The sequence below is a fragment of the Dipteris shenzhenensis genome, chromosome 16 (genome assembly GCF_047967505.1).
Source record: "Dipteris shenzhenensis isolate YYH24624 ecotype China chromosome 16, Dip_SZ_1.0, whole genome shotgun sequence".
NCBI classification, from domain to species: domain Eukaryota; kingdom Viridiplantae; phylum Streptophyta; class Polypodiopsida; order Gleicheniales; family Dipteridaceae; genus Dipteris; species Dipteris shenzhenensis.
The window spans coordinates 30,392,636-30,415,548 of NC_141611.1; the positions used below are offsets into that span (position 1 = coordinate 30,392,636).

Below are 22,913 nucleotides of genomic sequence, written 5' to 3' on the forward strand. Positions count from 1 at the left end.
ACAATGTCGATGCAAAAAATTCTAGGTGAATTAGAATCATAATCGCAAAGATCTTGAATTTTTTAATTTAGGAGACCCATTACCAAAACCACAAAACAATAGCACAGATTTGTGATCAGATAAGCAGAGAGAGGAAAAATTTTGCCTTGCAATTTTAACTGTGATTCCTCTATCATGTTTAGCGTAGCTGGCTATCTCTATTCCTCCTTGGAAGATATCATAAAATCTTGCACCTCTACCTTGCAACAATCTATTGTCTCCTCTAGTGTTTGCGCATGTCCTCTTGTTGCCACTATAGGCAATGCTATGAGGAGACTTCGCCCTTGTCTTGCGGGAAACACGAAGAACCCTCTTGAAGCAACCTTTGCTGTATGTGCATAAGAGGGCCTCTGTCCTCATCATGCATGGTCACCTTGATAGCTTCGTTCTTCTCTTCCATTTCCAACTTTCGAGATGAAGTTCTTTGTCACTTTCTGGGCCAACAAGTCCTGCTCCTTCGTCATTTTCAATGGTGGAAAGTTGATCTCATCAGCTATGCCTTTTCCCATGAGAAAGTATTGGAGAAATTTGAGATAGTACCGTACTCTAGCCTGAGGGGAGGCAGAGGTGACCTGTGTTGATGGAGAGTCCCACATCACTATCACAGCCATCATCATCCTACGGTGCCCTAGTGACATTTTTTGAAAATTTTAGAAATCCCTAATGGAATGATGTATTTAAGTTTTGCTTTCCAAAAATGTCATTAGCCTATGTTGTTTTGATTGCAACTTGTGGTAGTGGTGAGGGCCTTGACCTCTTGGGACTCCATGTACTCATGGATGACTCACTTAAAATCATATTGGCTAATGTGAAAATGAAGTAAGAAAATGCCCTTTCAATAAAAATAAGGAATTGCAATTGAAACTCCTGTAGGGAGCACTTACTGGCCAAAGTAGGTTACTAGCACTGCCATGGGGGCATTGTATTACATGTATGGGATCTCATTCCCTCTTCTAGAATTCGCTATTCTTTGGAAGGTATTGCACTCGATATTTAAATGAAGCTTTGCCTAGATTTTGGTTGTAAAATATTTCCTGATTGAGAGTGTGAGGCATTGCTAGACCAAGAGTCGACCTAGACATCACTAGCACAAGATTAGCAAATACGAAAACTCAAAGTTCTCACCTTAACTTTTGAGATGTGATGACCGACTCACACGTTGATCCCATTAAGTGCCATCAACACCTTCACCTTCTTGCAAGCTTCAAACTTTAGCATTTGCATTTGACTTATGCATTGAATGATAAGTCAACATGAGGATGTGCATAAGGATCTATGTTGGATAAGGGTACTAAGAAATATGCAATGCTCATTTAAATCAAATCAAAGGATTGTGGACTTACATCATTGTAAATCTCCCATCCATGCATGCAAGTGTCGATACCCATTGCGCACATGGAGCTTTTTTGCCTTACAAGTATGCTTAATTCTTTGAATGCCCAAGCTCAATTTCAAACTCTACACTTACGCAACCCCATGTCATCTTGTGCTATAGCTCCTCCTCCTCCTCCTATGAAACTAAAATAGCTCCTGGTCAAGAATGATCACAACTATGAACATTCCCATTCCAAGAATGTACACTATCTATAGGAACTTATTCTTGACATTGGCCACATGTGACACATCCCCTATAGTATGCACTCCCTTTGCCAACAAAGAGGTGACACGCGAGTCTATGCTACATTCAGCAAGGCTATTTGAGAGGGGTTGGATGGGAAGCGGTGCAATGCATTTGCTGGAGCTCATTGAATATTGTAGTTGCACCTTCCTTCTATGCAATGAGGGGACACCTCTATGGAATAGTTCGTGTGGCTTTGTAGTAGGACACACACTTGGAGTCCAAATCGGAGCATTAGCCTACATCCATACCCTTGAATTAGGCTATTGCACATGGAACTAGCATCACAGCTAGATGCGGATGTAATGATGGATGGGGAATTCAATTTGGAGACATAAATAAATGGATAGGTAAAAAATCACACTCAATAATCATACAAGATACAAATGATCATAACTTGAGTTCCATAATTTGATATGGTAAACATCTTGAGCCAAACTTAGCTTATAACTCCCTACTCAACAATGAGCATGGGAGGAGAAGATACAAAGTTGGACTTTGCAAGATGAACAAATTAATGAAATTGGCAATGATATCTCATTGGAAGGCAAACACCATGGGAATATACAATGCCTCGATGGAATGCAAGAAAACAAAGTCACAAGCTCAACTCCATCCAACCTTTAACAAAATGGAAAAGAGAATAGGGGATACTTGAATCTCATGGCACCATAGCTTTAATCCCATGTTGAGAGAGAGAGAGAGAGAGAGAGAGGGCATGAAAAAAGCCAGGCTAAATGTGCACTAGATTACAAATGAAGGGAAATGGGCTAGATACAAACATGATTGGATAAAGGGTTGCTTCCCAAAGTTCAATCCACATGCTTCAACACTCCCTCCCGAAGGATTATTCCCTCCTTAGGTTAAGTGATTTATCAATTGATAAAACTTGCTATAAAACTAGAGACTTGGGGCACATTTTGTAACACGTCAAGAAATGTAAAGAGGATCTAAAGAAAATTAGATTAGGATAAAGTGTTTCCATATTAAAATTGTAAAAGTGTTTCCAAATACCAATAGTACGATCTTGACTATTGTACATAATGGGGAACCATGCTATTTATGGGGTAAGGAAAAAAGGCCTTCAAGTAGGTAGAAAAAGCACCATTTTAAAAATGTGAAATTGACATTTGTAAGTACATCATCATTGTTTCTTGGGTTCGTAATAGACCCCATCATTCAAGACTAGTGCCTATCTCTGGTTTGTATTGGTGGAAATATCGTCATATGAGCATGGAAGCTTCTTTGAAGAGAAGTCTCACACAATGAACAATTAAGATGGGATCCACGCTCTGTTGCATTTGGACGTTGGCACTTGCTTTAGTAATGACCACAATTGCATGAATATAATTAGTAACCTCCTGATAGCTCACACAAGTACAAAATGCAGCAATGAAATTCACAAATTTACTTAAAATTTTGGCGCTTTAGCACGTATACTTATGAATGAATTTCATTGGAGTCATTGAGAAAACCATACTTGCAAGGCTATTTTGTGAAAGTAATGCAAAAGATTTTATGAGAATGGATGGTTGCTTTCAAGGTCCAAAGGTCTAGACCTCCACAAAACCTTCCAAACTCCAATGCAACCCTTTTCTATACTCTAACCTCAGACATCTAAAAATAGCCTCAAATCTAGCTATGGAGATATATGAATATAATTAGTTCCATGAATGACTTTAAAGGAAGGAGGACGTGTATCATGTGAAATCTCCTCTCTTCCTAAATTAGCTTTCTGAGTGCCTATTGCCCCATCCATCACTCCCAACATGTCTCCTACTCAAAAGTCTAATGATGATTATCCCACATCATGCCCCCCCATCACATGTTGTGCCCTTATGCAGTTCCTCACAGGTCTAATCCCAAACACAAGAGGGTGTGCTTTTGAACATAAACCATCAAGCGTGAGCAATCAACACTGCTTGAGGTCTTGGGTGAACCCCCATCAAGTTGATTCCCATCAACGGTGAAGACACATGTAACGAGAATGAATGCATATCTTAACAAGCCTTGTGATTGAATGTAAAACAAAGTTGCCCCCCATAATTGATCCTAGTCGATCTCCAATGCTTGTATCCTAGATTTATGTTTTGGGCACACTTGCCATCAAAGGTCCTACCCTAGGGAAATATGAGGGGTGGATAATTGATATTATAGTTTCAAAGTAGGCTTTCATGGATGGGCATGTATGTGTACCAAGCCTTCTTTAGGACTAGCTTTAAAAAGAAATCAAATTTTCAACCTTGAAAAAAGCCGAGAAAAATCTCATGAGACTTGGTCAAATGGCATCACTTAAGTGCACATTTCTATTATGCCACACACCCACTTGAATAGCTCAAAGGGAAAAACACAAAACTTTCATTCACCACACCAAGGTCCAACTCACCAATATGAACTAAGCTAGGGAGAGACCCGATGCCCTTAATCCAAAAGAGGAGCCCACATAGATAACCCAATGCTAAGCTTTGAATTTCCTAAATACAAGAAATTTTCTTGGAAACCTCCCCTTGAAATCTATGTAAGTTCTTAGAGTAGTCCAAAAAGTGGCTTCATGTTTCCTAGTTTTTAATGTGATTTTGCATTTTCGTCCATGTGGGAATGTTGGGAATGACTACTTAGGTCCAAGTTGCATGGGTCAAGGTTGTTGAGCCCTTCCCCAAACTGTCGTCCTCAAAAAAGGAGGGGGCTATGAGTGCACAATGTCGTCATCGTGGAAAATATGAAGGAGATAGGGGTGCACATACTATCTCCATTTATCCTAGCCTTGTTGCAAAATTTCCCACCACCTAGACCATTTTTTCCCTTGCTAATCACACCCCAACCGACACACACATGGTTGTCTTCGAGGGCACAATTGCCCATGGCCTACATTGAAAAATCAATGGGGTCTTTTGACGAAATCGAACATAGATAGGCAGCTTAGGCAGGTGAACACGCAAAATCACCTAAGAGGCACTTCATGTGTTGGCATACTTGCCAAGATATGCTAATGCTTGCCAATGTGTGCCATGTTCCCGCCGCCGCCGCCGTGAGGAGCATTGTCATTGACGTGCCGAAACCTCTGAATCATCACGACTCCTTCCAGATGCGTGCCTTTTTGGCTTGTCATGGGATGCCTTTGTAAAGGCAGGCCTACTTCCAAAGCAAAAATGCTTATTTTTTGTATTTCTTTTTATTGCTCCACCATTTTCTCCCACTTCAGATCCTCGTGATTGCTTCGGATATGCCTACTATGTGCGTCTTGGCATTGTTGCTACGAAGTAAAAAACTCTCTCTCTCTCTCTCTCTCTCTCCTTCCCTCTCCCTCTCTCTCCCTCTCTCTCTCTCTCTCTCAAGCTCTCAATCTCCAAGCCCACATTATCGTGATGCGGCCCAGAGCTGCAGCCTTGCTCCAACTCCTTTTGGGCAGGCCTTATGAATGACAAAGGTCATTCAGCTTGTTTTTTTGGCTGTGGCATCGGCGTGACAGCATGTTCCGTGTGATGCTGCAGTGGTGAGAGCTGTGTGGGCATTTTAGGTGAGGACCGGCGCTTATATGGAAACTGTTGTGTGTGTGTGTGTGTGTGTGTGTGCGTGCGCGTCTCTCTCTCTCTCTCTCTCTCGGGGAGCAAAATGAGAAACCCTAGCGAAAGGCCGTGGGGGAAAAGGAATTCCAAAATGGCCGAGAGACCTCGAATTCGAGGCGAACCGTGAAACTTGGAAAATTAACGGCGGCGTGAAGTTTTTTGAGGAGGTAGGGGGAACTTTTTAGGAGGCCGTAAAAAGGGTAGGCCCCGGCGCGCTTTAAAAAAAGTGTTGGTTTTGGGATCGGGGCCTGTGTCGGAGTAGTAGTACAGTGTACTAACTTTTGTGTGGGCGAACGGTTAAAAGGGTGGCCAGAAAGTCCTTTTCGTCGTCGTCGTCGTCTTCTTCAGCAGCTTCTTTTATGATTTTCTTCTTCTTCTTCTTCTTCTTCATCGACTTCGTCGTCTGCTTCGCTTGCCAGGGGTACCTTTTCAACAGTAGCTCTGTCGCTGGCCTCGGCTATGGCGCTCTAGCCTCCCTCCACATCTCCTTCACTTGACATTTCCCTCCCCATTTCGCTAATCGATGCACCCCTTCCCATGGCGCTCTCCATCCTTTTGACCTCATCCCCTCCCCTACAACACTTCCCACCGCCTTTTTCCTCCCGCATCCTTTGGTACCATCCCCTCTTCCACCCCGCGTCGTTTTGTGTCCTTCCTCTTTAGGTTTTTTTCCCCTTGTTTCTCGCACGTTTCCCGTCGTTTGCGCGTAATTTTCTTGAAACGCAACCTAGCGCATAAATTTTGATCAAGACATCTGCAATTTCCTGTATTTGCCCTTTTTTTTTTTTTTTTGGCTCTGTACCCTTAAGGGACAGCGCTGGCCCTGCAATCGTGAAACCGGTTTGTTTCAATTTCTGCAGCAAACGTCGTCTTGGCATCCCCTGACATCGCTGTAACTTCCATTTCTTCATCTTGTGCAAGTATGCGAGGCAAAACATAAAATGCTTAGACAGGGCAGGCATTGCATATTTGTCCGGCTGTAGGCGACAGACAGGCTGCACGTTGCGACTTGATCTGAAATCTCGGGCGAAGCTGGTGTTACGGTGACGATCATCTGAATCCGAGATGATTTCTTCAAATTGTGAAGCAGTTCTGTTTTTCAAGTAGGCAATGGAGGGAGGTTTCGCGAGAGGCTCCAATCACGATCAACTATTATCGCGAACCTCCTCTTTTACGCCAAACAACAGCGTCAAATGTTGGCAACGGTCTGTGAAGAGGAAATACAATGATGTGTCATCTGATGAGCTGCAAGGGACTGCCTTTGGGAATACGGAAGATTTCAAAGGCAGCTGTTCTTCTAAAATGACACAAGGTACCAATAGTAAAGGCCATTGCCAGAGGGCATCCTGCAGTTCACGGGAAGTGCCAAAGGTCGATCAAGAACCTGACGAAGGTGGTTCTAAACAATTCAATCATCTTCACGAGCCGTTTTTGCTGACAGAAAATGAATCCTTTAAATTGGGTGATACACACTTTCCTAAGCCAGATATCCAAATGTCTTACAAGTCTAACGTTTTTCCAAAAAAAAGAGTTATTTTGGAAAACCTAAAAGAGAGATCTCAGGCTTCCCTCACAGGAGAACCAGAGCTGGATAGGCCTACACAGAGCGAGGTTCAGCTGCTGAAAGAGGCACTCATATCTGAGAGAGAAGCTCTTAACAGTCTCTATATTGAACTGGAGGAAGAGAGACAGGCATCTGCAATAGCTGCAAATGAAGCCATGGCTATGATTGCACGCCTTCAGGAAGAAAAGGCAACAGTTTTGATGGAAGCACGGCAGTATAGGCGTGTGGCAGAAGAGCGAGAGGCCCATAATCAAGAAGCCATTGCTTTTCTTAAAGAGACTCTCTTAAATAGTGAGGATGTTTTGTTGGCTCTTCAGGATCAGATGGACAGATACAGAGAGATGTTTCTGAGTATAGAATCTGGGGGACTGGAACAAGGAGGAGGTCAGAGTAACTTTTTGAAAGAAAGTGGGGAGAGTGGTTTGCTGTTTCTGGAAGGCAGACAACAAACTTCAGTGTCTTCTCCAGTGGGTTCCAAATATGGCAGAGGTCATTGGCAGAATCAAACGGCCAAAAATGGTACAGATACTTTGAAGCAAATTGAAGGAGAATGGGAGTGTCAATCTGTGAACCGAGAATTATCTGCTCCAATATGTAGCCATCAGCCTACACGTTTGGTAGCTGATGCTGTGAGAATGAACCTAGAAAGCTGTTTTGATGATGCAGGAGGTTGCTATGATGGAAAACAAGTTGAGGATACACCAGTAAGGGTCTGCGATGCAGGAGAAGGGATGTTAAAGAATCCTTTAAAGAGAAACTGTTATTTGGACGAAGACAGATTTTGGGAAAGGCAGAGATTTGAACAAGCTGAGGCATCAGAGTTGGCAGATACTAATATGCAGCAAACTTTTGAGGATTATGAATCAGAAAAAGCCAGTGATAAAGAGAGAAACCTAGAAAATGAAAGTGTGTCTATTTTGGCTCGTGTAAAGCGACTTGAGGAACGATTTGATTACCTCGGGAAGCCCCAAGTATCTGAGTATCAAAGGTGTAGTTTGAATGCAGAGGCTTCACAAAATGATGCAGCTGTCACATGCAATTTGCTATCAGAAAAAGTAACAAGCACGAGTGCTGACTTTGCTGGGGAAGCTGTGTACGAAAGAAGGCAGTGGCAATGCAAGGACGTTGGGGAGGATCCAAACTGTACTCCTTCCGAAATGTTTGTGGAGGAGTGGGAAAACAGTTACCATAAGGAAACTTTACCTCTGCCAACCAAAGGGACAAGTGCAGAGACAAAAGCATTAGCATCCAGAAAGTACAGACCACATGTGCACAAAGGCTCTGTCAGTCAAGAAGATTCATTTGCTGAGATGGGCGAGGATTCAGGGGAAGGTGTACATGATGTCTATGAGGTTCACTGTGAGGTCAATGCATCTTTAATGCATCATGCTGGACGTGCTGGGAACAATCATGGGGAAAGCAGGAGTCAGCTTGAAAACCCAGAGGTTTTGCTAGGTCGTGCTCTGCAGAAAGCTGAAGAACAACATACTGAGCATATAGCAACAATGGCCAGCAAACATGCCCCACTCTCTGGTGAGCCCAAAGGTTATGGAGCAGAAATAGATGAGAAGCTGTCAGTAGAAATAAATCTGCTGGATGTAAAAGATGTGCATAAAAGTATGGCTGAAGAAGGTGTGCAACAGCTCAAAGTTCGGCTGCAGGCTCTCGAAGGTGAACGAACTTTCATGAAGCAAGCCATAGATTCTTTGCGGAAGGAAAACATGGAGTTAAAATTACTGCAGGAAATAGCTCAGCAACTACGGGAGCTCAAGGGAGATGTCAACAAAAGAGATCAAGCGAAAGAAACATTGCAGCAGGATCAACTATCTCTATTGTCCTTTTTAAAGGTGAGGGTTGAAGTTGATTTTTGATGAAAATTTTCCTTGATGATAAGTTTCATTGCAAATGGAAACATGATTGTTTAATGTTTTCTCTGGTAGATGTTCTGTTGTTCCAGCCTTTTAGAAGTCTATGTCATCATGCCAAATGCAACATGCCATGAAGTTTGGAGCACCGTAGATAGTAAAACTAGGAAACTTGATGGCTTCCCTAACCACATGCCATTTAACAGCTAGTGAGAGGAATGATTAAGTTCAGGAGCACCACATAAACTTGTTATCAAGGGGACTCCCAACAGGAACTTTCTCTCCTCCATGGTGGATCTCCTCTGGCAGGTACTTGCCCTCGTTCTCTGCTATGTGGCAATCCCATAACCCATCCTATGATTCTATGGTCCACCCCCCCGATGCACTCCTAATTTTGGGGCTTATAGGTGGGGAGGTGATCAACCCTAATCCAACAACACCTCCCTTCCACTACCTTGCACCCTTACCATTTCTACAGTGGTATCATAATCTCATTGTTGATTCCTGTACCTTCTTCTCCCTTCCGGTGCTCATTTCATCTGAGACTCTTCTCCTTACACATGTCTTCACCACACTGGCAAGCAAAGACTGCCATTATTAAATGTGACAAAAGTCAGCGTGTTGTGTGCTCAGCTCTCTCTGGAGTCTGCACTCCATGTTTGGCGGTGCTCAACAGCCCAAAGTGACAGCCTTGTGGCCTGCAGCCAGAAACTTCTGTTCATCCATATTCAACTGCAAGCTGCAATGTCAACCCATTTTGGCTTTGCTTGTTTAGTGAGCATGCACTATAGGAGCACACTGCGTCAACCCTTGTGGGAATGTTCGACAGCGCATGTGGGAAAAGCTGCTTTGTGCCCTCCACCTTGTCTTGTAGAGGAACGGAAATTTGGGAGGCCTCTCTGCACGTGGAAGAACATGATTGCTTGCACGTGGAACGGTTCATCAACCTGCTGATGCCGTTGCGCCCCTAATACACCCTGCAATCTAGGGTTAAGTTAGTCCTAGTTAGGTTAGGTAACTCAATTAGGGTTAGACCTTACTCTGGTTAGGTTAGGTTAGCTACAGTTAACTCAGGTTATGTTATGTCAGGGTAGGTAGACTTGTCTTATTTTTTCGAAGTGTCCTAGTGGCCATAATGTGAAGAGGCCTAATAGTCATACCTGTCCTAACAGTCCTAACGTTTGACCTCGTATTTGTCTTGGACAGTTTATGATGGCACCCAAGTGTGTGCCTTGTTTTGACATTACTTGGCATTAATCAACCATTTGAGGCTTCTCAGCCTGAGCGAGTGTCTTCCATAATATGCCTGAAGTTGCGCAGATTTCCTCGACAGAAACTAATAATCTCAGTTCAAGAATGAAATAGTCCATTGAGAAGAAGCCAGATGGATTATTAACCCGAAAGTCATTAGGTGGCTGACATGACACCATCAACTAAGGAGTAGAAAAAATGATGTCCTGGATGTGAAAGAGGAATCTCTCAAATTGCAATATCAGGTGATGCCGGAATCTGACTAGAACACATGAACCTTGGATCAAACGGCAATTAAGTCTGGGCATGTATCTTGCAATCACAATTGCCAGAAGCTGATTTGTGAACTTCCATGCTCCAGATAGGTGCAAGGTGTTTGGCCAATGCATGAATTTCCACTCTTCCCCTTCCAGGTGCCAAAAAGAAAAACGAAATTGATTCTAGAAGATGTGGAAGATCAAAACTGGAGCAGAGAAACTTGCAGAGAGTAGAATTTACGAAGTCAGTAACCAGATCAAACTGCAATCGAACTGGAGCATGTTTGTAGCTCACAGGCAATGTCCAGCAGGTTTGCTTCCGGTTCGTGATGAAATCTGGCACCAAAACAGCAACAATGGACTGGAAAACCCAAAGGTGTCTGGTGAATAAACATAGGCCCGGAGGTCACCATGAGGCAATAATTCAATGCAAATTTGCTGTTCTGGGCTCAGCAGCTTGGAAAACGAGGGAGCAGCTAAGATCTCATCAGCAAGCATGCAAGAATGAGGTGGCAAAAGTAACTGACGCTTCATCTGGATGGTTCTAACCCTAAAACCGAATAAAAGATACAAAAAGCGTTAGGAAACAAAGTTTTAGACGCACAGCCATGCAATGCACAATTATTCCTAGAACAGTTAATTGTACCTTAGGTTTCCTAAGGCCATAACTTGAGCTAGACTTATTAGAATCTATCCAAACTGAAACCAATGGCTATGGCTCATAGTGTATTATCTAATGTGCGTGTGAGTGATCGGGTATAGATAACTACACTCAAAGATTATTGGTTCCAGAGATTACATCCTACTCACAGGTTTAACCTATGTAATCTCATTCTAGCCTCGTAAAACTCAGCATTACTGCCTAGATTGACCAAGGCTCACCCCCAAAAGCAACTAGGAAAGCCAAAAATGTATGAAATCCACTTTTGTGTTTGGTACGGGAAACCTGATGGATATGCGGAGCATCTCAATCTCGTGAGGCATGCTGGCAGGTGGAGGATAATCTAGTAAATAATCATCAAGTCGCAAGGACTTGGACAACCCTTTGGGTTGTGAAATAACTCCATGTAATGGACTCCACCCCGTGCACGGGTCACCATGATGTGACTGGCTAGCCATACACATATGAAGTGTAAGCTATGGTTTTCTCCTACCTACAGAAAAGTGCCACTGCCATGTTAAGACGGTAAAGTCTCATGGTGAAAGAACCATGGATAAAGTGATATCTTTGATCTGATGAGTTCTAACAACACTTTATATGCTGCCTCACTTTTGGATTAAAAGAAGAAAATTCTAGCTTTGTCCCCAAGTTCTCAAATAATGCTTGCCAATAGTTACTGCTAAACTTATTGTCTATGGTCTTGGGAATCGCTTGATGTACAAAAATATGAAGAGGCGGCTTCTGTAGCGTTTAGTTTCTTATATGGAATGAAGCGCACTTGTTTACTGAACATGTCACACACTAGCACCTAGTGCATATGGGATAAGTGCCATGATGACATGTGACACTCACACATGACTCACACAGAGACTAGTACTAGATCACCTAGTACTACATGTTGGAATGGTCACCTCCCCATCTGTAAGCCCCCATATGAGGAGAGCGTGGGGGAGGGAGACCTAGGGCAGGATGTGCCCAAGAGAAAAGAAAGAGAGGGGGCTGACACATGGGCAGCACCTCACATCAAAAAGGAGCAGAAGGCGGGGACAGCAAGTCCTGGATCTAACCTGGTAGGAGGTCAGTCAGGGGCAGCAGACATGGCGTGGGATTGCACAGACAAAGGCGCTTATGTGGAAGGCATCTGTGTGCAGATGGACAGCCTGCGACAGAGCCTATAGGTGGCGCAACCATGGAAGGGAGCAGCAGCACCTGGGTCGGCCATTGGTTGAGGCTGGTGGGTCTGGTTGGAGCCAGCAAATCAAGCCTGGAGATGGGCTGGCCAAGGGGGCTGAATCCCTGGAACAAAGGCTGAAAAAGGGCCTAGAAAAGACCCTTATATAGGGCCCTGGTTGGGCTGATAGGGGCAGCCAACCAGGTCGGTTTTTAGGGCAGACAAAAGTCGGCCAGGAAGGGGTCTGCCAGTCGGTTTTTGCAGCAGGCCTTGGGGCCTATAAAAGGAGAGGCCTTGAAATCCCCAAATGTACCCCTCATCCTCTGGAGGATGTAAGTCTGCTACAACCAGGAAGCTCAAATCAAGGAAAGAGGAAGTGGCATGAAGGGAAGGAGTCTTTGAGATTGTAATCTACTGAATTGTTAATCTTCTCCAGAGTTTACTTGGGCAATGTTTTCTCAGCTAAGTGACTAGATAGCGTCCTTTGATCCATGCCAGCGCAGTGAGATGAAAGATTTCGATTTGACACGTAATGTGAGATGAAGATTTCGATTAGATCACTAATGTGAGACTGAAAGATTTTGATTAGTGAACTATTGTACCATGAAAGATTTTGATTAGACAACTACTGTGAGACAAAAGATTTAGATTAGACAACTAACATGAGACTAAATAATGAGAAGGTCGAGCTCAATGAACTCTCTCCCTATTTAAGTGTAGTGCAGACACAACTAAGAGCCCATTATGAAATCTAACCCTGAAACTTTGTACACCGATCCACCTACTGCGAATCTATGGCATACCCAAAAGACTTTGGAATGCTTTTGTTCTATCTAAAAACGGTGTTGGATGGCATCCTCGCAGAAACAGACCCAGAGAAGGAGGAAAATAGCTGCAAGGAGGACATGCTTCGATGGTGGGTGTATTACTTGGAGTCGGCACAGATGGTGATTATAAATTTCCCTCGCTATTGTTTTTTCTACTCCTTTAAGGTACTATCCTGAAGACATTCCCTTGGGCCTCATCTTGGAGGTGAAGGAGAGTTGAAGGTGTGCTGCAGACAGAGTTCCCTAGAGGCTGGACCTTGGCTGTCTTCTAGGGCAGCAAGGTGTTGTGATCATCATGTTCTCTAGAGCAGCCCTCTGATAGCAGACAGGAGCAGCAAGAAGGCAAGTCTTGGGCCTATCCACAGGAGGTGAAGGTGACCCTGAAGGAGCTGCAGACTGAGCTTGAGTGGCAGCCCACCTAGGCTGGTTTCCAGACAGCAAGGTGGACAGGATCGTTCTGGACGGAAAGTCTACAAACGCTCGAGGTGGAGCATGCGGGCTCGAGTCTAGAAATAGCGAGCAGATAGGAGAAGTACCTTGTGGTAAGATTAGAGGACCACACCATTGGTGGGACTTTGGATCTCTCTCTTTTGTATTGTGTCCATAGTTTTGGACGGAAATATATTATTTTGGTGGTTTCTCTATCTGGCTGGTTCATTGTCTATTGATGAGTCTGCACATCTATTTTATGCACATAAGTTAAGAAGTTTGTGATTCCACACCCCACACCACACTGTGCCAGCTCGTGGGCATTACTATCAATCTTCCGCTGTGCGTACCGTCTGATGGGTAATTTCTAACACTACACACCAACACTTCATACCAGCACACTCTTTGATTGTGATATCTCTAACACCCCCCTTCCGAGCAAAGAGTGTGAAACCCAACACGCAAGAGTAGACCGATCCCCCCTCCACCGCAATACTGTAAATAGCAAGTCCAACTATCCAACACCTCCCGTGTGATAGTGACTTCTCAGTCAGCTTGCGACTGGCAAGGGAAAACCATCACTCGTTATCCCCCCTTACTTTGAACGGGGTGGTCAATACCATCAACCAAAGTAAAAGACAATACATGCATTTTTGGGGGACAACCGAGGGTAGAGTACCTCTTATTGACTCCAAATACACTCAATTTAGAGGGACAACTCAAGGCTGAGAACCTTTATTTGACTCAACACAAACGCACGTAGCATAGGGGCCTAGAAAGCCCAGCCCTGGTCAAATGGATCCTCGTCGTCAAGAGAGAGGCCGTGAACCTCTGCTGTAGCTGCATGTATCTCCTCCGGGGGCTCTTCAGGTTCAGGTGGTTCTTGAGCCAGAAGATTGGCATGATGTTGCTCTTGTTTCTGTGCTTTCTTCTTGAAGCAATGGGCTTCAATGCGTCCTTTCCTCTTGCAAAACCTGCAAATAATGTTCTTGTTGGTCTTCCATTTGCTTGTGGAAGCAAATGCATGATCGATAGGAGAGGCAAGAGCGGCTTCCTTATTGCGACGATCCTTCTCAATGAGGAGGGCCACCATATCATCAAACGTGGTAGTGGCAAGACGAAGGATCTCAGGAGTGTGCTCAAAGCGATAAATTCCATGCTTACTCTTCATAAGGATGGCCATCTTATCTTCATCATCAGGGACACTTTCCAAACTTGAGAGTTGTTGAACAAGAGATTGAAACCGGGCTAGATGATCACTCAACTCATCACTCTCTTCCATTTTCAGATCATAAACTTTGAGCTTCAAAAAGACTTTAGAGTTAGTGATTTAATTACCAAAGAAGGTCTTGAGGCGACTCCAAATCTGCTTAGTTGTTGACTTGAAATCCACATGATGGATGAGAGAGTCGGCTAAGCAAAGACCAATGAGGGCAATGGCCTTAGCATTCCGCTGCTTCCAAATCCTTTGGTGTTGTTGATCAAAAAACTCAACTTGGTCATCCTCCTCAACATCCCAAACTCCTTCATGCATAAGGAGAAGCTGCATTTTGGTTTGCCAGGTGGGAAGACCTTCCCCGTTAAACTTCTCCACGAGGATAGAACTTGAAGACAAGGAGGTCATGATTGAAAACAGCTTCGTGAGAGTGGACAGCAGCCTGAAATGGATAACCAGCAACTGAGTCGGCTGGTCTAGGTCTTCAAAACACAATAGTAGACTCCATGTATGCAAAAAGGGGAAAGATAGGTGGCTGGCGGTGCTCCAACTACCAACCCTAATCAAAACACAGCAAGAATATGGTCTGAAATGTAGAACTGAACCACGAAAGGAGCCCTTGCGGTCGAGATAACTGCTTGGAAGTGTGGTAGCAGGTCCGAAATCTGCAAAGCGGCTCACTAGGGCACCCCGACGTGCAAAGGCTGGTCACCAATGTGCAAGGCGGCTCCCTAGAACAGCTCTGAAATGTGTAGCAGGACACAAGTCTGAAAATCGGCTGTAGCAGATGTGCTGGAACTCAAGAGACTGCTCGAAAAGGCCCTCAAATGACTTGAAATGCTGTAGAGTGCTGTCAGGTGGCCGACTACACAGCAGCAGCAATAGAGAGCTGTTTTTGGCGTTGAAAATTTCCGAAACTGCTCTGTTGAAGGTGGCTATGCAGCAGGAGCACACGGGATGCAGATTGTGGCGACAAAATGCTCTGAAACAGGCTTGACGGTCCACACGTGCAGGCGCAATGATCCGACCAGCAAGGAAGGAGGCTTGTGAAGGGCGCCTAGAGCGCTATGGAGGCAACAACTGAAGCAAATAGCTGCCGCAAATGGGTGCAAGGAGGCGGTGAATAGAGGTGAAATGGAGCAGGGCTGAGGCGGCTGCAGGCTGCAGGAAGAAGGGCTGAAGCAGAATTAGGGTTAGCGCTAGGGTGATGTGGTAGCTATGGAAGGTGGCTCTAATACCATGTTAGAAACATGGTGAAGGGAGAGAGAGAGAGAGAGAGAGAGAGAGAGAGAGAGAGAGAGAGAGAGTTAGGGTGTGAGGAAATAATGCTCAAATGAAGACATGAAGAAAGGCTTTCATTCATTCATCAAGTATGACAAGACAAGTGAAGTACTAGCCTTATATAGGCTACTGACTCACACACTAGCACCTAGTGCATATGGGATAAGTCCCATGATGACATGTGGCACTCACACATGACTCACACATAGACTAGTACTAGATCACCTAGTACTACACACCAACACTTCATACCAGCACACTCTTTGACTATGATATCTCCAACAAGAACTAGTGAACAGAAAGGTGAACTTCCTAGGTCTTATCAACCCATTCTTCAACAATTCTTCAATTGTTTTTGAATTTCATCCTGTTGTGCTTTACTCACCCTCTATGGAGGTCTATTAGGTGGTGTACTCCTCGCAAGGAGACCTATGGATAAGTTCTCTCAAGTAAAAAGCAATCATCATATTCCTCTAGGAATTGTCTCGTCTCTATAGTCGTCATGCTATCATCATTTCCTTCCTTATCGGATTCCCTTACATAAATCAAGTAAGAACAAACAGCATACTTGAAAACTTTTGGTACGTGGACATGGCTTACTGTCATGGGGATGTGATGGTGATGGTGAAGTGTCTAAACTAACTGTCACTGAATTTGGCCTAGGGGTGCCAGGCTAGGGGGATTAGTTAATGTCCAGAGGGTACGTATGATTTCATGTGCAACAAGTGCAACTCCTAGTGCTATTAGAGTGGTTCCAGTTTCTAAGGTCATTGGTTTAGTTCACTGGGGTCATCCTTTAAAACTTGACCCACTAGAGGTCCTGTAAACTAGGATCATTGGTTTCAAGCATTAGGATCATGGTTTGCCGAGTGACCCCCCTAGGGGCATTAAATTCCCACGCCCCATTTGCCATGTGTCTGTGTGTGGAGCATGTGTGGCCTCTCTGCTTGCCTTGTGGCACCTGTGTGTCACCTCTGGAAGCACGTGGAAGGCCTTGGAGCCCTTCCCTTGCCTTCCTTGCAGTTTTGGGTCTTCTCCCCTACCAGAGGATGTTCTTCTGAAGATGGCGGATTTTTGCAGCTCCCCTCTTGTTGGCTGAAGTGGAATTTGAAGCTTTCTCCACGACAATTCTCCTCTCCTTGGTGTTTCCTGCTGCTGGCATGCTTCCTGGGCTTGGACGCCTTCATTCTAGGCCTTTTCTGAAGGTTTTCTTGACTTTCTTCGCGACAAAAGTCCTCCTTTCCTGCATTTGAGGCAATATTCTTGGACGCCTCACTCCTGGCCTCTGTCTGGTGCAAGGCGCATTGAGTTCTGAGGTGTTTGTGGGCTGAAAACTCCATTCTGGTGGACGCATTCGTGGTGGATTTGCAGCTTGCTGGACGCTCTCTTTTATGATCTTTGTTGGTCCTGGAAGTTAGTCAAGGGCAGCTCCCTCCTACCAGAGTCTGTTGTCTGCTGTTCAACCATCTTGTGGGGCTGTTTCAAGCTGAAATAGGCTCCGTTTGTTGGCCGAATTCTTGTCTTCTCCTTCTACTCTGTGCTACTGTCATTCTTGCTGAGTTCCTGCAAGGTTGGATGCCTGCCGTTGGCCCAGGAGAGGATTGGGGCATTGGTTGTGATCCTCTCTTACTGGGGGTGTAGTGGCAAGCCTTGGGCTTAGTAATGGCTTTGATTTATGTGGATGTAGCCGACTGGTCAGCCCTATTTTGGCCGACTCAGTCTGGCTGAAAACCGACCTGGTTGGTTGCTCCTACCAGCCCAACCAGGGCCCTATATAAGGGAGGTCCTTCCAGCCCTACTGTTGGCTGACCTCTTGCTGATCTGTCCCGCCATATTCCTGTGCCATCTTTAGGGTATTTTGCAGGCCATGTGCCTACCCACACGCGTCGCCAGATAGCTCGCCATGTAGTCTCCCGTACCCTGCGATACTCCGCCATATTGTGCTGCTCCAGATCTGCCTCTTCCAGGCCAGATCCATGTCATGTATGCATCGCTATCTGCCATGGTCGTGACAGCCACTTTGATGCATCGAGCTACTTTACTTTTTCTCTCTGATCTCTGCCCCCATAGCAGCCATAGTGCTGCCCATGTGGCTTTCCATCAGTTCCGAGGTCCAGCCCCCCCCAATGCTCTCCTCATATGGGGGCTTATGGATGGGGAGGTGACCTTTCCAACAATATGCTCTCTCCATCTCATCATAAGAGGCATCCGGGGAGTCTATAGAATCTACCAATTGCTCATCGTCAGATAGCTCGATGATCATGCTGAGTTTGGCTGCAACAGTGTCGTGCATGTTACAAACATCTGGATGCTCAGGGTCCACTTCTCACCACACTTAAAGCATAGATTTGCCTTCTTCCTGCTGTCCATAATTGCCCTTGTATGCTGTTTGATCTCTGATTTTTCATTCCCATCATATGTCTTGCTTGCTGGCTTGGCATCAGGATATAAGTAGGGCTTGGCGTACGGCATCTTGCGGTGCGATACAACAGGAAGTATGGGGAATGGTGCTGCTGCAGATTTCTTATTATGCCCATCAGCCCATTTAGGCTTCTTTTTAGACTCATACACAGTCCCATGAGTATTGCCCATTGCATCTATATCTGCTGGCATATTTAGGTTCGAAGACCTATTCAAGTTGGGCAGCTTGCTCAATGGTTTGAAGGTTATGTGCTTCGCATCTGCAGCCAAAGGACAGTGCAGTCCGTGTATAAAACGCAGCAATTTGCCCTTTTCAGATATGTCCTGCACAAACAAAGGCGGCCTCCAAAAACGCTGCAGATACTCTAGACCGTTCCGGTCCGTGTTAATGCATAGAACTCAGCCAAGTATTGCTCTAATATGAGTGAGGATACAAAGGTAGTGACCATGAAATCCCTTCCATGTGGTTCGATAGCATATCATCAATCCTGGGCTGCTGTCCATAGTCAACACTTTGATGAGATGTAGAGCCAAAACCCTGATGCATGGGTTGTGTATAGCTGTAAGTACTCATCGGTGGTGGAATGGGAGCATGAGTCCCTAGTTGTGTATACCCGCCAAATGCATCTCGCTGCTGCAAGGACTGCATATTAAAAGGCATGTATCATGGAGCTTGGAGGATGATGCTTTTAGGAACTGTGCCCGAGCATCCCGAGTTGCAAGAGAGAGAGGATGAGTTAGTTATCTCTATACCACTAGTGGATGCACCCATTGCGGAACAATTGCTCATGTTGAGTAGCCTCATCATTGCCATGAAGTGACTCACAAGGGGCACACTTGGGTGCCATGGTGAACTGTCGCGGGAGAGTGGAATCTTGGATGTAGCTGGCTTCCTGCAAGGAAATCCTGATCTGACAGGCCCCACAAGCGAGTACAAATGCAAGGCAAAGAAAGGAGGGTGACTCAAAGAAATAGATAAAACAATTTGCTGTAAAAAAAAAGCACATGATACAGTGTGTTGAAACAGTGTAAATGTCGAGGGAGAAGCTCAAGAGGAAAGGTCAATGACGAGGCTTCAAAATGGAGCCAAATGAGCCCAAATGTGGCTATGAAAGGCCTCAAAAGGAGGTTGGAAAAACTGACTTCCTTGCCTTTTTTTGGGAGATTAGGAGAGGTTGTGTAGGTAGCACGTAGGAGGGAGAAGGGATGTCACATCAAAATTACAATACTTCCCACCTAAAGGACCACTAACATAGCCCTTTTTCCAACCTTCATTACAAGTTGGAAGTCTTGTACAGGCCAATAGAACGGGAGGGGGGGGGGCGGGGGGGGCACTATATAGGCCTGATCTTGTTAGGTCAGCACAGACTAGGTTGCCCAATTTGTGCCTGGTTGGCTGGATCTACAGATTGGGTTCACCAATCTGGGGGGCCTAGAGTGCCTATAAATAGCCCCATTTTTGGGCTCGTTAGGTAGTTCATACTGTAAGCCTCACTCATTCAGGAGCTGAACATGGTGCATACCTTCAACTAGTAGAAGGACACAGGTTTCTTGGAGGGAAGATAAGCCAGGTAGCAGATCTAGACGACGTCAAAGAATGGAGGAATGCCCTCCTCACTTGTAGGCATGGCTGTGAAAAATCAGCAAGCACGGAATGATTTGGGAAGGATGGATGCCAATTGGCTAAAAGGAATATGCAAGATGCCCAAGCCAAGCAGAAGAAGTATGCAGATGAACATAGAGATATTTGTCTTTCAAAGAGGGGGATTATGTGCACTTGCGTCTCCATAAGAACTGTTATGCCTCGTTAAAAGGAGATACAAATACAAAGCTTGCTCATAGGTATTACGGTCCTTACAAAAAATCATCTGCAAGGTTGGAGAGGTAGCGTATCAATTGTAGCTACTTAGTACCTCCAAGATCCATGATGTTTTCCATGTCTCCTTGGTGAAACCACATGTGGGACAGCATCTGCATGTCCTACTTGAGTTAGTAACCTATGGATGAGGAGGGTCATATCCTCTATGTTCCCGAGCGCATTGTGGGTTTCAGAGACCGAGTACTCCGCAATTTAGTACCTCATAAGATGGAGAGGCTTCCAGAGGATGAACAGTAATGGCAGCCAGAGAGTTTTGTCTAGGAGTCCCCTTATATCTATTACCAAGCTGATTAGGATCACTTGGATGTCCCAGCACCTTTGCATAGCATCAAGTACACATAATTTTGAGGGAAAAATTCTATGGGAAGGGATGGCTGTAATGGTGGAAAAAGGGCTATGTTAATGGTCCTTTAGGTGGAAAAAGGGCTGTAATGGTGGAAAAAGGGCTATGTTAATGTTCCTGGATTCATCTAGGTATATACTTCTGCCGTATTAGCAGACATGCAAATTTCACCTTGTGAAGTTTTCGTCCAAGTTGCGGCCTGTTGGTATTGCGATAATTTTTTCTATCTTAATTGGTGCATTGCCCTATCAGCTAGATTTAGATGCTCGTTTGGGAGAGACTAAAATGAAATCGTTTGGACTTCACAAGCAGTTGTAGCTTGAATGAAGAGATTTTGGACTACTTTTTGATTAGCCTTCTCCATTAGTGCTAGCCTTCGTCATGGCTGAGTCTGCCCTTCACCTCCGGAGTGCCGACAAAAACTCAGTACGAAGACTTTGTATAAATGGATGCTCAAGTATGTGTGGGTGTGTGGATTTGTATGCGTGAGCATATTTTTATACTATAGTTTACACCCACTGTTGGGCGCTGATGACATCAGTGGGATGTCATAGTAGCTAGTCCCTGCTATGCGTGATGGAGTTTATAGTTTTCAATCTTATGAGTGACTGTCGTGAGATTGAAACTGCACTATGTTGTGTTTTTAGAGGATGAGTTTGGGAATGTTCCTGGATTCATCTAGGTATATAATGGTCCTTTAGGTGGGAATTGGGGAGGGACTATCTAAGCCCCCATCCACCCCTCATTTTGTACTTTTGATGTGACATCTAATCCTATCTACTTTCTCCTCCTTCCTCCTACGTGTTGCCTACTCTCTCTCTCTCTCTCTCTCTCTCTCTCTCTCTCCCCTTGCCTCCTTCATTGCACGACTGACAATTTGTAATACTGCCAACCTACATCATCACTCCTTTTTCCTCCTATTTGTTTTTTTCAATTCTGAAGCAACTAATTTCCTTTCAAATGATCTTCGACAACCTACTTAGATATTTGTGGCACTGTTCATGGTGAATTACAAGGTGTAATGGATGTACTTTCTGCAAAGTGGTCCGGAACCTATCTGTATAATCTGTCATTGACTCTCCCATCCTTTTTGAGAAGTTATCCCATTCCATGAACATATCTCTTTTGAAATTAGGAGATAAAAGTGTTTCTTTATTTGGGCTTTAAATTCATCCGAAGTTTTTGGGACCATACCTTGTTGTGCAAGTGCTTGATGCCATAAGGCTACTGAACCTTCAAGTTATTGTGTGGCAACACTGAGTCTTGCCGTTTCGGTTGACTCCTCTTGTACAAAGTACACGTGTAGACTCTGCAACCATCCAAGTGATCCCCATTATACTTTGACATCTAAGCATGCTTCTCTTCTAGTTTGATTCGGTCTACTTGTCTTGTATAGTGTCTCCCATGAAACTTTACTTTCTTAGTTACAATTGTACCTCTCCTTTTCCCATTCTTCTTGATCATAATCCAAGTGTCCCTCATCTTCATCAAAATCCACATCATCATCCTCTTGTCCTTCTTGCAACATACGTTCAACTCCCGTGAAACCTCCGGGCTGTGCTGTCATTTCTTTTCTGAGGGCTTTCCTTTGACGTTCTAGTTCAGTGCTCTCAAAAGCCCTGGGAAAGTCAAATAAGAGACGAAATTCAGGACAGCCGCCAAGAGACAAAACTCAGCTCAAGGAAGGGAGCAATAAAAGAATCGTGGAAAATTCCTATGTTAAATCATCTTCAATATCAGCCTTGGAAGACTCAAGAAGACTTTCATCTCTCAAGGAAAGTACTACCAAGAGATCCTGAAGTGGCTTCAAATGGAAGAGTGCAAAGAGGCGATGTTGCCCATGGAAGTCAAGAATAAACTTAGCAAGGAAGATTCTTTTCAACTGGTAGTCTCTATAAAGTATCGGCAACGTGCTCTACCTCACAAACACGCGTCATTGCATTCTTCGTGGGGCTACTTTGCTAGTTCTCATTAGAACCCCAAGAGAATCATTGGCAAGCTTGCTTCTGTGTGTTACGGTGCTTGAAGGGTACCTCGGGTTACAGAATCACATACCGAACTTGGATTGACTTCCTCAAGTATCGTGATTCCGATTGGGCCAAAGATGGAGACACTCGGCATTCACTGCTTTCTACTAGAGTCAAGGGTCATTTCTTGGCTTAGTAAGAAGCAAGCCACGGTTGCTCTTTCATCTAGGAGGCAAAGTATAAAGTGGCCTGTTTGGCAGCATGCGAGTCCTTATTGCTCAGGTGGATCCTCGAAGACACGGAGGTTCTATAGGATGAAACGCTGGATATCTACTGTGACAACGGGAGTTGCATTGCACTCCTGAAGAACCCAGTGTTCCATGCTTGGACGAAGCACATTGAGGTCACTACCACTTCATCAGAGAGTTGACTTACTGCGCTACAAAAGTGTTAGAAAAGACCATTGACCTACTTGTGAGCTCCCACATGAGGAGGATATCAAGGCAATGTTTATGCAGGTAGGTGAGGGTATGCTAAACTGCAATTGAGCAGTGGTCA

The 22,913-nt window shown here is 44.7% G+C and overlaps 1 protein-coding gene across 2 annotated transcripts in view; it reads left to right on the forward strand.

Annotated features, from left to right (window-relative positions):
* Window positions 1-5,620: 5,620 nt before the first annotated feature.
* LOC147892819 (uncharacterized) overlaps window positions 5,621-22,913 on the forward strand; it is a 28,892-nt gene continuing 11,599 nt past the window's right edge. The window contains exons 1-2 of one of the 2 annotated variants that reach the window (XM_087387238.1): window positions 5,621-5,837; window positions 6,084-8,634. In XM_087387238.1, coding sequence (XP_087243364.1) covers window positions 6,334-8,634 — 2,301 coding nt within the window. In that variant the 5' untranslated portion in view covers window positions 5,621-5,837; window positions 6,084-6,333. The remainder of the gene's footprint in view (window positions 5,838-6,083; window positions 8,635-22,913) is intronic. The other variant, XM_087387239.1, reaches the window with a different exon arrangement.